The 18,085-nt window shown below is 32.5% G+C and overlaps 1 protein-coding gene across 1 annotated transcript; it reads right to left on the bottom strand.

The window, feature by feature from the left end:
- Positions 1 to 522: 522 nt before the first annotated feature.
- On the bottom strand, positions 523 to 897 carry LOC140183512 (protein FAR1-RELATED SEQUENCE 5-like). The gene has a single exon (XM_072231961.1). The coding sequence runs from the start codon at positions 895 to 897 to the stop codon at positions 523 to 525; it is 375 nt and encodes a 124-aa protein (XP_072088062.1).
- Between the last annotated feature and the right edge of the window lie 17,188 nt (positions 898 to 18,085).

Here is an 18,085-nt window from a genome sequence, read left to right as displayed (position 1 = left end):
ACAGGAAAACTTTGCTAACCATGTGCATAGATGTATGAATGCGGCCACCGTTCTCTTATATAAAATGCCCTTGTCAATAGCTTCATTAACAATGGACCAATGATTTGCTTCACTCTTTGCTGTTTTCGACCACCTCTTTAGAACCAAACTATCTGGAATCACACACAGATTTAGCCTAACGAAAACAGCTAGTATGTGGATGCATGGCAGACCAAAGGACTCCATCCTCATGCAACTACATCTGAACTTCTACCCCTGACCATCATACAATACTTGCCAAGTCAACCCCGACTTACGATATTTCTCAACTATAAATATATCGCCATTCGATGTGTTATTGCACCCAATGATATTGATCCGCACCGATCACTTAAGAGACTCATGAACTCTAAAAAATATCTCACGAGTGAATTTCAACGTGGCCAACTTCTCTAGCTCAACAAACTCAGTTTAAAGCACTGGTGTTCCATAACAAGACCTAAAATCCAACTCAGCCTCGTTGTCTCGCAAAAAATTAATGCATCACTGAAAGTTTGTTATAAACTTCAATATGCCATAACGACTTTCCACAAACCTCCCTAACTTGCCATGCAAAGACTCGCACCGTGAAGTAGTCCTAAGTCCCGCATAAAAGGGACCCCTAATGTAAGCCGATGCCCAAGAGTACTTTTTCGTATATAAGTCGCTGATCCATTCGACCTCCCTTACACCACACTCTTCCAACATAGCCTCCCATTGCTTCTCAAACTCATGTATGTCAATATCAGCCAACATGCATTGTCTAAACAACTGAGTGAACCAAGGCTGCGAAATATTTGCCGTCGCATTCCTCAAAAAATGCCACGCACACAATCTATGATGGGCCTCGGGAAAAACTTTTTGGATCGTAATTCGCATTGCCGGATCTCCATCTGTAATTACTGCATTAGGTGTTTTGCCTTTCATGCATTCCAAAAACCATGGCAGCACCAAAAACACATGTCTGATTGTGGTGGTTAACCCCAGAAAATACAACAATTGATAGGTTGTACTTGTTTCTCCCGTACGTTGCATCAAAAGCATGTACATCACCGAATATCCGATAATCTTCTTGGCTAGCTCCATCACTCCAAAATAAATTGCAAAGTTGCTTACTCGTCCCAGTCTTGTAACGCCAAAATAACTTTTCATCCACTCGGGCAATGCCCTCCAAATAACGAAATGTGGTATTGACATCTCCATTTTGCATAGCTCGTAGCCTCCTCATCTCATTATACATGTCTTGTTTAGTGAAAGAAACCATATTAAAGCCCCCAGCCTATGCAGCAAACGATTCATATATTTTGGGGATACTTATACCAATTTCCCTCATGCTATTTAACTGTGCTTTCTCAAAATCAGAAATCTTTTGGTGGGACCTCAGATACTCAACAAACTTTGACAATAACAACTCGTGATTGTGTTCTTCTATGAATCGAGACACATACCACATATTCATATTTTTCTTTATAATCCTCATCTTCGCAAGGCAGCCGCACCTTGTAACAACCTTGTCTATCGCTTACGATCGCTCTTTTCCAACCACTTCTTATGTCTAAATCCTTCTCTGTTGCAAACAATTGTGTACCAAACAATTTTCCCATAAATATTCTTAATCTTCTTCCACTGCCTCGTCACAAAACCCTTTACTCGACTATAATCGTTGTAGAACTTTCGTGCTTCTTCCGAACTACTAAACTCCATCCGAAGCACTTGCTCTGCTTTAATTGCTTCGTACTTACTCCACCACTCATCGTATGGACCAACGATGTCTGCATGGCCGCTGCCTACGTCCTCCAGTTCAATTCCAAACTCCAACTCATTTTCCTGTGGCAGCACACAAGAAATATTCAGTAAATTTTACATTAACAACGAGAAAAATCAATCACGTATCCAAATCGTTCCCCTTCATACACCGTTGCTATCCTACTCATCGATTAAGACACTAAAATTTTCCATAGACCATTACTCTAACAAGGAATCCTGAAACTAACTTTACACACCAGTACCCTGCGAGTTAGGCAAAACAAAGAAACACCAGCATCACCGTCCATCTATACATGAACGATTCAACTTACAAAAGCATATTCTAATGATCCCTAACCCTAATTTAATCCTACATCCAACAATATACCATGCTTAAAGAGTCCAGTCGTACCTCTTTATCCTCAACATCTGCCTCTGAATGACTCGAATAGTTCCTCCTCGAACATTCTCTGACGTACGGATCACCCACCTTCTTACTCCAACTTACCATCACACTACATGCAATCTGCAAAAACATGGAACACTAACTTAAACCAATATAACAAAATTATATCCAATCAATTAAAATGCATGTCTTCACACACATACCAATGATAATTGATCATCAATTTGTAGACATAAGATGCGTAACTAACGATGCAAACATAGATAACAAACTATTCACTAATACGACAAATGTTTGTTTTCAATTTAACTGAAAAACGAATCAACACATAACGAGTTAGCAAATTAAGGATTAACAAACTAATAAAAAACATAAATTCAACTAATTAATAAATCAATATGTCCAGCACCATTATACCAATTATACGTTTTCATGGTTAATTTTCCTTAAAATATCTTAAAATGCACCGACTCATTTTAAGTGGTTTAGAAATTGAACTAAATAGTGTTTTCACATATCGAAATTCATTTAAACCAATTTATAATGCATTGCACTAGTTTAAACTAATATATAAAAATACAACCTTTTTAATTTAGAAAACCAATTTAAATTGGTTTATATACGAAAAACAATTTTTAACATATATAAAAATTGATTATAACTCACACTCCTCTCTCCCTCTCTAACCTTAGTAAAGTTAACATAAACTAATTCGAACCCAATTGAATCACCAAATTAGAGACAAACCTAATTGTAAACCAAATGACTAGTTAAACAAAACCAGACATGAATTGAAATTTTTGTTTTATCACCAACAAACTCTCCAATTAATGTAAACAAAAAGGAAATGAGACTATAACAAATAATTATTACCAAAAGTTTATTTTAATCAAAATAGGTTATTATATAAAAAATCATGGCCCATGACAAACTACATACAATTTTCTATATGAATTATAATTGAAAAATAAAATATAGGACTATATATTAATATACGTACATTAACAATTTACTCAAAATATCATACTGCTGAAATTTTAATTAGGTGGTATTTTCCAAGCATCTTTTGGAACCTCCACTACTGCCAGATTCCAATAGAAAAAATAGGGTGAACTCTTCGATAATAGGCAGTGATCCTTCGTCTATTCTAGTGTGTTTCGATTGGCATCTGTTAAACTAAAATTTGAATGAAAATAATTTTATAGAATTGATTCTTGGTACAAGTGAGTCTATGTCAATATGACTTATGTTTCACAACTCTATACCAAAATTGATTGCGCTATAATGAATATTGTTTACATAATATTAGTCAAAATCACTTTTAGATATATAATTAGTAAAAAAAACATGATATTAAATTATAAATCCTTTTAGGTATGTTTAATCTTTTTTATATTCTTTACTACGTTTTTTATATACTATTTTCTCTAGTATTCTATTTTAGTATGTATAAATATTTTACTCTTATAACAACCAATTAATATTTACTTATTAAATTAAAAAATAACACTTAAAAAATAAAAAATATACTTTATAATGAAAATATAAATACTATATGCATAAATCAATAATTCTTTTCTAGTACTCTTTTTAAGTACTCTCTATAATCTTATTTTTATTACCATTTTGGCTTCTTACTTTTCACTACTTATGATTCTATTTTTACTCATGATTATTTTTTTGTGGTCTAATTTACCATTGGTAACAAGAACAACAATACATATCATAAAAAATTAGAATAACAAACGACGCTCAAGAGTTATAATGACAAATTTTATAATATCAAACAAAAGAGATTCTATACTTTTTCTAGTACTCTCACCATTATTTTATTCAGTATTATTTTACACTACCAATTTTTTCTACTAATGACTCTATTATTATCTATAGTCAATTTTTTTGTTAACTTTGTTTTTTTAATAGGATTAATAATTATATTATAATATTACAATAAAAAATGCAATAACAAGAAAATAAAATATAAAAATATAAAATAGTACAAAAAAATGATTACAAAGATTTCAAATTTTTATCAAAAAAATATTAGAACCAATAAAAACCATAGAAATCAAATGTAGACAAACAACTTCTTTCATCATGTGTGGCTGCTGATTTAGGATGCCATTCAGAATACACAAAGTTAAGAAACACAACAATTAAGTGTTCAAGAAATTTAAAGGCAGTTTTCTCCTCCCATAAGGCTAAACCAAACATGTTCCTAATAATCTTCCATCTTGGATCATATTTACAACAAGATCTCAAAAACAAAGAGGTGACGCCAAACAAAATCCATCCATGAATAAAGACTAACCAAATTGGGCACAATCGCACCGAGAACTACTTATTAAACTTAATCTAGTGATTTCCTCAAAATGTCATAAGTATATAAGACGTACAATATTCAAACTACATATAATAGTCTGAAGCAAAGATTTTATTTATTTACTTTTATACATTATCATGTTCAAACAAGTTTAGATATTGGAATGACTTACAGCTTTCTTTTTCAAATTTTAACACAATAATAAATTTCTATAATTCAAGGATAAAATGTCCGATACGAAATCAACAAAGCATAATCAACACACACAAAAATACAATAAGAACAAAAATAAATCAAATTCAACAAATAATTATAACAATTATCTGAGGCTCCAGACTAGGGCAGGATTAACGCATGCGACGGTGACACGACGGGGCTAGAAACGGAGAGAAGACGGATAGAGGCAATATGGCGTCGAACAGAGCACGACGCCATCGACAAAATCGATGACCAGAGAACGTTTCTCCTTACAAACTATAACGCTGGATGGCGATGCAACTCTGATCTTTTATGTCGCCAACGAGGACTGCAGAGTTTGTACAGGGATAGAGTGACAGTGAGTCACTTCAACACTCTCTAGAACTCTTCGGTGTGATGTTTGTGTTTTACATTATGTTAGGTTTTACTGATTTGCTGAATTGTTTCACCATACCTGCACTACTGGACCAGCAGTTTTACACTTAATGGGCTCCAACTGTTTCTGCTTTGCCAGCCCATTAAGCCACCCCAACGAATACGGGCTACTTTGGCTGTCCACTCTCCGCTAGAGCTAATATTAGGCGAAGCTTAGAAGCTACCCTTTAATGTCTTTTAGTTCCTATTTTCATGGGCTTCTTAGTACTTTACCCACAACGTAACAACAAAATTTAAACCCATTACCAGACCGTACATGGAATTTTGCTCTTCCAAAAAGTACACCTTCAAACCAGAAAGTCTAAACACGATATTTGTACAAGAGGGTATGCTATTGCTGTGCGTGGACGACGCCATGGTTAGGATCATCAATAATGCATGCAGCCAAATTTTTTGTTGTCAAGGTCTCCACTGCACCGAACCGCTAAAAATTATAGGTGATTGTTTCCATATGACCATTAATTTGGTGATTGCTCTCGTATCTCAAGATTTGTAAAAGAAATTCATATTCTGTATATGTAGACTAATATAATATAGACACGATATCATTAATTCTAGTCAACTAATAACTAAATAATTTTAAAAGTTAAAATTTAATGTATTTTAAAGATATATTAAATATTATTTATGTATAAATACTAATATATATGTACCATTAACCATGCATGATTAATTATGATTAAATATTATATTCTATTAAAATTAATACAAAATAAAAATTTTTCTTCTCCTTTTCTTCATCCTCCACTGACTCCTAACCCTTCAAAAACTAAAGACCCTCAACTCAGATAAACACTTCACTCTCATATCTGAATTTTTGCCGGCAGCTTTTTCACCATTGCCGTTCATTACCGCTCACCAATACCACCACATCCCTTTTGTCTTTCACTCTTTTGTCTATCTCCAACACCGTCTATCGCGTCCTTGGCCTCTGTGACCCTGATTCCACCGTCCCTGGATCCACTTCCTCTACCAACGTTGTCACGTCTCGCCACTATCTCTCACATCCTGAGCCTCCATTACCCTTGTGTGTCCACTTCCTCCGATCCACCAGAGTCGTCGCGTCTCCATCACGATCTGTCACGTCCGCCCGTGAACCCTATTCGCACCACCCGCGTCCAACTACTCCAATAGTGTCGTCGCATCTCACCGTGGCCACTACGTCCGCCGTCACTGCCGGTAGCAATCTATTTTTCCCTCCTAAACCAGGGGTACAGAGCCAACAGTGATATTGGGTTAGGTTTTCATCTTTCAAAATATTCTCTGGACTTATTTTGGCTATTATCTAAACTTGTCTTGCATCCTCTATTCAAACTATGAATTGTATTTTGTCGAGTCTCTCTTGGTAATTACCAAATCAATTATTAGCATTGCCATCACATTTAATTTATGGATAAAACTTGCTGTTGTTAATTTAATGTGTTCTCAATTACAATAGGTGACTAATGATGATAGAAACTAGTAATGTCAATTGAGCCCAATACCTTAAGGCTGGCCCTAAACCCTTTAAAATAATTTTAGCCCATAGCCCCATAAATTATAAAAACATATTTTATAAGCCCTGACCCTAATTAAGCCCCACAAAAAAACAAAACAGGGCTGACCCTACAAACCCTAAAGTCCTTATCCTGGTACGATTGCATTCAGTCCCTTATTCAAGAATCGGCCTCTTCCTCCCTCACTCCTTGAGACCTCCACTGAACGTGAAGACTGAAGACGAATTCATGTGCTAAAACCTGACGCGGTGATTCGGTGAAGCCAAACGTGAATGCGGTGCTTCTCTTCCTCCTTGGCGCAGTGCTCCTCCTCCCCCTGACGTCGTGCACTTTTTTCTTCTTCAGAATTCCAAAGGTGACTTTCTTCTTCTTCTCTCCCTCTCTTAGAGTTTTTTCCTTTCTATTTTGCTTATTTCTGCTTGATTTCAAAATGGAAATTTTCAGATTAGTTCAAATTAGTTTGCCGTTGATTCAGGAAAAAAATTGGTCATTGATTCAGGGTACCCTATTCATAACAAAACCATTAAAGAACAAAATGAATGCTTATTGTAATTTACATTGCATTTATTCTGAAGAAACCAATATACTAACTGAATTTGGAATATTTAGTTTGCAAGTAGTAATGGAACCGGGTATTGTTGAGCCTCCAATATTCGGTTTGTGCTTTCTTTTGATTGTTATTATGAAATTGCTTTAGAACCAATAATATCGTTTGTGAAAGCATCAATTGTCATTGGAGGGTATCACTGTATTAATTAGTTGGTTGATAATCTTTTAATCTTTGATTTGGATTCATCAAAATTAAGCTTCAATTCTTCACTATAATTTTGTACATTTTAAGGGAAAATATTTTATTTTGAGAATCAAAAGAGAAATAGGATTCTTTGATAAGTGGAAATTATCAAGTTAACTTTGAATTTTAAAGTCTTTTATGCAGATGGAAAAATTTATGCATTGATATTTTGGATTAATAAGGCTTGATTTATTCCTTCTTTGTACAATTATATTCTCTTGAATGTCAAATTGGAGTTTTTTTGTTGTTTCTTAAATTCTTGGGATGAAAAAGGCTTATTCGGCAAGATATTTAGGAACATATTTTGTTCTTATTTAGATCAGTTGATTATAAAGTAAAGTTTAGTGCAAAAGATTATAAAGTGGGTTGTTGTTGTTGCAGAATTTTAAATTTTTAATACAAGTATTTCATAATCAATGAACACTGTTGTTGTTGCTGTAGAATTTTAATACATATTATTTGGATATGATTAAGAAATTTATAAACATGGATGATGAGATTGTTTTTAAGACTCCTGTTCAAGCTTCTGGTAGTGTTGATTCTGATAAAAAAATCTAATGTTTGGAGATTTTTTAAGAAGATTGGAAAAGACAGAGATGGTATAGAAAAGGCTGAATGTAATTTTTGTAATCATGAATACAAAATTGAAAAAAATCCAAAAACTAAATAGCTACGAGACTTCTCATCTGAGCCGTCATATAGTTTCTTGTCTATCCATACCCCTTAGTATTAGATTTGATGATGATATAGGGGGTCTTCCAACCAAAATTTATTAGAATGCTCATCGGAAAAAACTCGCTCAGGCTATAGTGAATCATGATCTTGCGTTTAGCTTTGTTGAGTATGAGGGTATTAAGGATTTATTACATTAGTCCGACGATTGTAATGTCTTCTAGAAACACTATTAGTTTCAGATCTTAAAATGATTTATTCAATAGAGAAAGATAAATTGAAGTAAAAGATGTCTAGGATACCTAATAGAATTTGTTTGATATCTGATGTGTGGACAGCATCTACCACTGAAGGATATATTTGTCTGATAGCTCATTTTGTTTATGAGAATTGGCGACTAGTGAGTAAGATTTTGAATTTTTGTCGAATGATTCCTATACGCCCTAACTTTTAGCACCTCATGATCGTACTAAAATCTCAGGTGTTACTTAGCTCTAAACCTTTTTATTCTATACTATTTTTATTTAATATTGAGCCTTCACGAATACAAACTGAAATTTCACCAAGAAAACAAAGAGTCAGTACTTTAAATCATTTAATCACAAAATTATATATATCCACGTAGCATTATATACATAGACTTACTCAAAGATTCTCAAATACAATTCCTGCCCCTCCAAAAACCAAAACAGTAAATGACGAGGGGAAAATAAAATCTAACAACTCAACTTGTAAACAGAATCTTCAATGTTCTTGTAATTCTGCACTAAGCCTTCGTACCTGTAGCTGAAAGGGGTGGAGATAGGGGGTAAGAACTGGTGAGTTTTTAGTAGGGTCAATGTTAGAAGTTAAGTTCACTTCATTATGTTCTTAGTCAATAACAACAGTCAACAATGTATAATTCAACTCAACAATTACAAAACATAGAATTCAATCACAAGCACACACAATCATAGAAAACACAATCACAAACAAATATGCGCAAACAAGTATGATGCATGCCTAGTCCTATACAGGCCATGAGCTCATGTGTAGGTTTGTTGCCCATTCCCGACACCGGTCCTGAGATAAGCGTTTCGTACCACCGTCCTTATCTCAGCCAACGTCCTCTCCATGAACGTTATGCATCACCGTTCTCATGGAGAATCTTCCTTTCAGTCTCCAGTGAGCGTTACGCATCGCCGTTCTCACTGAGCCATCCATATAGTATCAAGTGAGTGTTACGCATTGCCGTCCCCACTAGACACTTGGCACTAAGGCCTAAACAGCATTCAACTCTATTTTAATCTTTGTTCTCTGCTCTACTGTGGCAGAGATCCCTCTAGTTAATACATTCTTTCATTCCTGCCCTCTACTCTCCTGTGGCAGATGTTCTTTAGATTCTTTTAATATTTGCTCTCTGCTCTCTTGTGGCAGAGGTTCTTTATTATTGTTCTTTTATTCTTTTAATTCTTTTGTTCTCCGTTATTTATTGAATTATATTTTCACTTAACTCAGCAACTCTTGTCTGAGTTTGGCTTCCAGTGTCATAACCTCTGTAAGTAACCTCTGTCTTACAAGTGCAACCATCCTCTGGAGTGGCCGATATATCTCTGGAAAGCAAATCTCAGTGGACTCACCACCATATCTTTACTTATCTCATTTTATTTTCATTAATTCTTTCTTTATTTTCTCTGTTATCATTTCACAATATAATTTATCTTCGTATTATTTTCTCACATTTTCCTAAGTGTCTTATGATTATAAAGTTCTTTAATTAAATCTACATTCTCTAAAGCTTTTAAGATCACTATGTTTGCTCTTCTCTGTCTTATGATAACACTAATAATATCTTTACTAGATAATATTCTTAATAAAATAATAATAGCAATAATATAAATAAGATATTTTAAATAATAAATATAATATATATATATATATATCTTTTCTTAAAACTTAGTTTATAAATCCTTAGTTTTAAACTTTTATTAATTACTTTCTAATTCACAAACTTTTTAATATTCTATTTTTAAACTTGATATTTTATAAAATTATATTTGAACCCTCACTTATTTTCAAATTTATAAAAATAACTCTGAATTTTTATGAAATATCTATTTTACCCCTAAACTTTACTTATTACCCAAAATACCCAAAAACTTATATAATTGTAAATTTAACTCTGATCTTTTTATCAAATTATATTTTTATATTCAAAAATAATATTTGTGTTGGTGAAAAATATTCTTTTCAAAATTTAAACCTTCTCAAAATATATACTTGACTTTAAATCCGTTTTTGAGTCTTTCGATTAACGATTTTTCTCAACTTTTAATTTAATCTTTTAACCAACAAATCTCATCAATTTTCTCAAAATACCACATCACAACAGTCCCCAAAACTATTAAAATAACCACAGCTGAGCTGGTTCTCATAGCCAAACCAACAAATCACAGGCAACAACAATAATTTAACATAAACTCATTCAAACTCAATCAATAATCAACCAAATCAACATTCACTTATCAAATTCATATTTAATTATTATAAAATTATCAAACCCTACCACCGTACAAAATAAAAACAACAAAAGCTCCGAAGAAGCTTTTTGACCGAGCTGCTGAAGACGAAAATGTCAGAAATCATCTGTGCCTCCTAAAACTCAAATTGGCCGAACTCAAGAGGAATGAGAGAACTATGTCACCGTCAATTTCTACCAAACGAAAATGACACCAACACGTAGAGGAGAAAGATACAAATACTTTTACCAGATTAGAATTTTTGTTGGAGTTATGAATATAAAAAAAATCAAGCTCAGAAGCTTTCAGTTTTCCATGGAAATGTCATGTTCTCTCTCTTTCTTTCTCTCAATGCTACGGTGAAAAGGAAAACAAAATGAGATTAGGATGATGATTATGTGGTGTAATTAATGTGGAGGTTGGGTGTCAAGTCTTAAAGCTGTTGAGCCAACGATTTAAGTTATAAATATCTTAAACGGATAACTATGAAAACTGGATATATTAAAACACAAGTAATAATATATACGAGTTACTAATATAAATGACATCAGTAACATAATGATAAAAGATATACGCTGAAGCATTAGGAAAGCTACGTTCACCGAGAAGTACCGATATTTACTCATATCGGCAGATATCGAACTCGATAATAATATTATTAACTAAATTTTGTTTTTAAATTAAAAACATCAATTACTTAAATTAATATATATATATATATATAATTTTTATTATTTATAAATTAATAAAATTATAGTTTTATTTATGTAAAATATTTTATCATAATAAAAATATATAAGAATTTGAATTTAATTGAACTCAAATAGTTATAAAATTAATTTAATTACTTATAATAAAATAATTACTTATAATTTATAAAATAAATTATAAGTTATTTATATTTATATTTTCAAAATTGTGGGTTGTTATAATTCCTCGGTGACGGATCTAAAAAATTTTGATAGTGGAAGCAAAATATATATAACATGATAATTTTTATAATAAAAATATTATGCTTACATAAAAAATTAGCTATCAAGTTATCTACTATAAATTTATGTATAAATATATATATTATTTAACTTATTTTCAATGTATATTTTGTATTTCAAGATTTATTTTATACAAGTAATTATTTTTTATGTATACATAACATAATTGTTGGTATAATTATATTTCGTTATTATAAAATATGATTACTCTTCAAAATATCTAATTACAAATTAAAAAACTAAAATAGTAATTTAACTATTAACATATAATTTAGAATTTTTTTTATATTTCATATTTTGAAAAAGTTGAATAATTTTTCATTGACAATATAATCAAAATGTCTCTTTTTTATATATATGTTGTTAAACAATCATTTAAAAATATTTAAATTCCACCTTTCATACAATTAGCTCTGATCTTAATGATATTCATAGTTGAAAAAGTTCATTCACTTAGTGTAATCGTTACGAAAAAAATTAAAACTAATTTCAAAAGAAAAAAAACACCAATGGAAAGAATATTCAAGTCGATTTATAATAAGAAAGAACACCAATCTCATTTAAGTTTGAGAATTTATCATTATAATGGACATCTAATATGAAGTTTTTAAATTGAATATCAATTATCAAAAGTTGAATAAAAAATTAATGTGGGGTCAAATTTAATAATTTAATGAGGGCAAATAAATATTATTATGATGTACTATTCAAAAATTCCAAATTGTAGTGGGGGCGCTTACCCCTGCTATAATATTTGAACTCTTTGAAGTAATGGGGTATTGATAAGAAAGTATTCTCTTTACTTTAGATAATGCTTCTGCAAATGACAACATGCAAAACATCTTAAAAACTCACCTACGTAAGCAGAATAGTTTGCTTTGGAATGGAGAATATTTTTAGGTACGTTGTTCTGCTCACATTTTAAATTTGATTGTTCAAGAAGGATTAAAGGTGGCTGCTGGAGCTTTATTTAAAATCAGACACTATAAGAAAAATACCCATTCAAGTACACTTGAAAAGTGTAGCCAAAAGTGAAAAAAAATATGCCTTAGGCTACAACTATGCTTTTTGGGCTACGGCTACGCTTTTTGGGGTGATCCCTATTCGACCATTGCCTATTCTCAAAGGCTACGCTTTTCTGCACCAAGGGCTACGCTTTTGGCATTTGGGAATAGCGTGCGCTTTTCAAGTAATGCTGTCCAGGACCAAAGGCTACGCTTTTCAGTTTTTATTTTTCCAGAATAGGCTACGTTTTTCAACGCTACCGCATCACCTGTAAAGCGTAGCCATATTGTATACCATAGCTACTTTTTATAAGCGTAGCCTTAGGTCCCTCATTTTTTTTGTATACTATAACTACTGTATATAAGTGTAGCCTTATGTCTCGTTTTTTTCCGTATACTATAGCTACTGTATATAAGTGTAGCCTTAAGTCTCTTTTTTTTTGTATATATATATATATATATATATATATATATATATATATATATATATATATATATATATATATAACTATCTAATAATTATTAATACAACATAATAGTTAATATGATTACATGTATAATAATTCTGCATTTTTATTTAAATGAGTTGAATATTACAAAATAAAAATAAATATATAATTATACTAAATAATTTCTTTAAATAATAAAAATTATCTCTAACCAAAATATATTTATAATATTGATCCAAAAGTACTAGAATGAAGTTAACTGTAAAAATTCATACATCTCACACTAAAGTAAGCATAGCCATATCAAAACCATAATATCACTTAGCCAATAAAAGTATCTTCTAATAAAAGTCATTAGTCAACCATACATGTAAAGATTCTAAATAGCACTCTATCTTAGCCAATAAATCACAATAATAGTCAGCTTAATCTTCATTGCTTAATCTTCATTGTTACCCTGCATAATTATATAAAAAAGTAGTTAAAAAAAATATTCATAATGACACTCGTAATTATAAAAAATAAATAGAACACGTAGACATAGTAAACCAAGAAAGCATATACTAAAAAAATTAGATATAGGGACAATCTGCAGGTGTTTCTTTCTTCCATTTCCTTTAACACGATCCTGATATGTCCCTATAGCATTTTTCATGCACTAATTAACCAGACTTTTACACTTAAATTAGATATAGGGACAAATTTATATGTACCAAGTGCACAAAATCAGAAACACAACAACCAGAATTGCACAAACAAATTTCATCCATAGCAATACAACTTCAGTGTTAATAAAGCGAACAAACATTTCCAGCCATAGCAATTAATGTAAATGCAAGTAAAAAACTATGGAACAAGGAATAGATAAGGACATACCACATCTAAGTTCAAAAAATGAGTTGATCCATGGCAGCTATTTGCATCAATCGCAGAGTGTTGGATGTCTTGTAATAAAGCTTCTAGTTCTTCTGGCCTCATTCCAGGTTCCGATCGCTGCAGCATTAACTTGATCATATTTTGCAACCCATGAATCTCTTTCTCTTATTTTTGCTGTTTGGCCTCTTGTTTTTGCTGTTGGGCCTCCATGTGTCCAAGTTTATCCTTCAGACTGGACACTTCCTCTTTCTGCTGATTCTTGATTTCATTAATTTCAGCATGCTTTTTTAATTCAATTTTTGTCACAGATCTTCCATACAACCTTACCCGACCTGGTTGTTCTTTCCCGAATAAGGCCTCAATTGCTTCCTCTTTTGTTTCACCAGTAGCTTGGCGGTGTTGGAAGTCTTCCTGCATAGAAGAAACATTTAAAATTGAATTAGTTACCATATCCTAAATTTGAAATGTAATTATGAATGATTCAATGAACTCTTACTACAGCAGTCTGTGTTTCCTCATCCACTTCTTTCCTCTTCCGACTTGTTTGGGTAGCAATGAACATCTCAAACCTTTTTGGTTCCTCGTTTGTTTTCTTTGTTGCTCGCTGCAAAACAAGATCTTACTTTGGTGTCTTCCTTCAATTTATGCAAATATAAATTCTAATAAATATAAATCTACTGTTTACCATAGCTACTCGTACTCTTCCGAAATTGATTGGCCCATGCAATGTGGAAACTTCTTTTTTTTCCTTGTGTTGCTTGTTTCTTTATGACTTATTGACTGGAAGTGAAGAAAAAGTTAGCATACAGTTACTAACATGTGCAGCATAATGAGAGAGGCAAATCTACTAGCAAGGCTACATTATTAAGCTAAAGCACTGAAAAATATGTCACATTCACTCGTTAAATATTATTCAAAAACATGAACCTAACTCTACATCTGATTACACAAACTATTTAGTACAATTTATCCATGAAGCGACAATATATAAGCCCCCAATTTCAAAGTGTTCAAAAAATTGCTCATGAACAATACCCAAAAGCAAGCATAAAAGATCTATTTATAATACATTGGAGCACCTGATCACATTTCCACACCGTGACATATCTTCTCGTCGTAACAATTTTGCAAACCTTCTTCATCAGATCGAACAGAAGACATAAAGAAGGAATCCAGAAAGCACACCTCAAGTTAAAAGCACCAACTAACAAGGATATAAGCAACCTCAACTTGCCAAGAAATTTTTTTCTATTAAAAATATATCATATATTACAGACTTAGTGGACATAATAAGAAAGAATTGACAAGGCAGTGTGTATAGAGGAGGAATAGAAGTATATCTAGGAACCATGTCAAAATTAAATGTAGTTGACGAAGCAAGATGCCAAATAGGATATTGAGTAACTATAAGCAACGGGTAATATAAGCAACATGGCAAAATCCATTTACTTTTATTAGTAACATGGCAAAAACCATTTACCAAGAGTAAAATTTTTCTACTGGATATAATCAAAATGGCAAAATCCACTGGTAGATTCGTTTCATGTTCAATAGGGTATGACAACAAATAATATAAATATTTTGTTTACATTTATTAGTAAATATTAAATTTACTTAAAAGAAATTGGGTCCAATTGAAATTCTGACTTGTTGCTATGTACAAAATATATCACCATTTAATGTGATAAAATCATAGCTCTAGTTTCTAAGGATGCCTCTCAGCTGGGGTAGAAAAACTTAAAACGGCAAGCATTATATGCAGAAGCTCATGATCCTAGCCAGCCTAAGGCTATATAGAATTATAGATAGTTTCATTTCATTTATATATTCATTCTGATTTCTTAAAAGAGTGATGCAAACTGTCCTCTGTTCTATTATATAAGCTAAAGGGTACAATAATTAAAAACAAGACAAATGCACAAGACATGTGCACAAAATTTACAATGTATGTTCATTATTCAAATAAGGCTATAATGGGCATCATCAAATTTCACCTGATCACTCAAATAACTAACATCCTTTCATTAAGTAGGCCACATATAGAATAGGACAGTTACCATTCTACTAATAAACTTTAGCAGAACATAATAACAAATAATTATATAAAACCGTGAACAGATCACTATCACCAAGGTAACGTTCAACTCACACCATCATACAAATTAAATAAGTACTACCAATTTAATAGGGTAAGAGTTTTCAAATCAATACACACAAGAGGGGAAACTTTAAATTATGCATGCAACCACAATAATGGAGCTGAGAAATAAGAAGTTACCCGGCTTACTGAGCAAACGCTGCATTTCTTGTTGAGATCAAAGAGCCAGAGAGAGAGAGAGTTATCAAAACAATCTAAAGCTCATGGCAGCCACCAAATTTTGCTCCTGAAAAGGAAACACAATTTTGGACGAAGAAAATTATTAATCTTCAACATGCATTTGGATTCAGTCTCAATGAATAAGCTAATGAAAAAACCAACCATGAACAAAAGGAGTAATGTTACATATTGATATTCCTAGATATTGTAGTATAAAAAAACCTAAAAACAATCGAATTTCAATAAACTAAGTTGGCAAAGTATTCGCCTTGGTGGTGCTAAGACGCCTCAATTATGAGGTTAACTTGTAAATTACTGAAAAGCCCTCAGTTCAAACTTTATCAATTTACAATTTGATGGCTGGTCAGTTTTACTTATAATTTGTTAACATTTTCATTAAACCAATTTGAGACAAAGCTAGTTCTTAATTTAATCATTTCATCATTTTTCTTTGAAATAGCTCTCAATATCTCTCTCCGGAGAGTGCAACCCCTTCTTTTTATTTGACATTCCTTAATAGAATATTGAACCAACACGGATTCTTTCTTTATTCCTGTTCAACAGAGACAATGGGCTCCTTAAAAACTAGCTCAGTCTTGTTTTATACACCTAAAATTGAGACTTTTAACTTCTTAACTGAGGATTGCAGGTAAGTTTCTAGTGATCTCTTGTCATTATCAATACTACCTTGGCTTCCTTCTCAACTTTTAAAATACCCTTCTGAACATAGCTATGATAGCTCACATAAGATCCAGGGAAAACAGATGGGGAAGGGGGAGTTTTCCCACAAAGAAATTAGTTCTATAACACAGTAATGCCTTTAGACATGGAAATCAAGTAAAAGAAACAAACTTTAAAATGAAACAGAAAAACACACAAAAAAGATAAAAATAAAAAACTTATAAGAGAATGTAAGATAGGTCAAAAGCCAAGTTTTCTAGAAGAAATGGAAGCTGAAAACAGAGAAACCGAAGCCAACTTATTCATTGAGAAAAATTATTAAGGCTGCATTTGGATTCAGTCTCAAACAAAAATACAGAGAAAATAGACAAGCTGTATATTAAATCGCAGTTCACAAACCCTAAAATACCACACATCTTCATCAACAACAGCATGCATGTTATCAAATTACAGTTCACAAACCCATATTTCACAGATTAAAACCCCCAAATTTAAACCCCTAAAATCAGAATCCTAAGCCTCTGAAATTTCAGAACCAAATAGAAATGAATACATACTTATTCAATGATGTGAGAACAGAGAAGACGATGATGTAAGCACAGAGATGACGATGGTGAGAGTGGCATAGCAACGATGATGAAGGCGGTGCAGCGACGATCAATGCAAGATGACGAAGAGGAGCGACGGTCAGTGGTGCAGCAATGTGGAGAGTGGTGAGTAGGGGGTGACAACGGTCACTGGCGAGATTGAGAGGGTTTCTTCTTGTTGTGAGAGGGTCAATGGTGAGAGTGAGATGGTCAATGGCGAGAGCGAGAGTGAGAGGGTCAATGGCGAGAGTGAAGAGAGTGAGTGGGGGGCGACGATGGTGAGATTTGGAGGTAGGGTTTCTACTTCGTGATGGTGATGAGTGAGTTTTTGAGGGTTTACGAAAGGGGATGAAGGTGCGTGCTTTGGAGGTGAGTGAGATTTGGAGGGAATGACAAAAATTTTACTAAGTGTATGTGACTTTACTTTCAGGAAAAAGAGGAAAAAAATTCACCAAGTGTCAAGTTTTTTGCTCTAGATACATTAGGCATCACTTTTAAAATGCACCCAAAATTTAACAAATAAGCTACCCTCTAAAAGCGTTTTCTTTGATACGAAAAGTGAACCTATAGATATCAACCTACGGCTACGCTTTA

The sequence above is a fragment of the Arachis hypogaea genome, chromosome 3, assembly GCF_003086295.3.
Source record: "Arachis hypogaea cultivar Tifrunner chromosome 3, arahy.Tifrunner.gnm2.J5K5, whole genome shotgun sequence".
In the NCBI taxonomy this organism is placed as follows: domain Eukaryota; kingdom Viridiplantae; phylum Streptophyta; class Magnoliopsida; order Fabales; family Fabaceae; genus Arachis; species Arachis hypogaea.
The sequence above is the reverse complement of the archived record's forward strand: the minus strand, read 5'-3'. Positions and strand labels throughout refer to the sequence as shown.

What these genes read in the sequence shown, in the direction of transcription:
- LOC140183512 (XM_072231961.1), bottom strand. Translation starts at nt 897, where the DNA reads ATGCGAATTACGATCCAAAAAGTTTTTCCCGAGGCCCATCATAGATTG.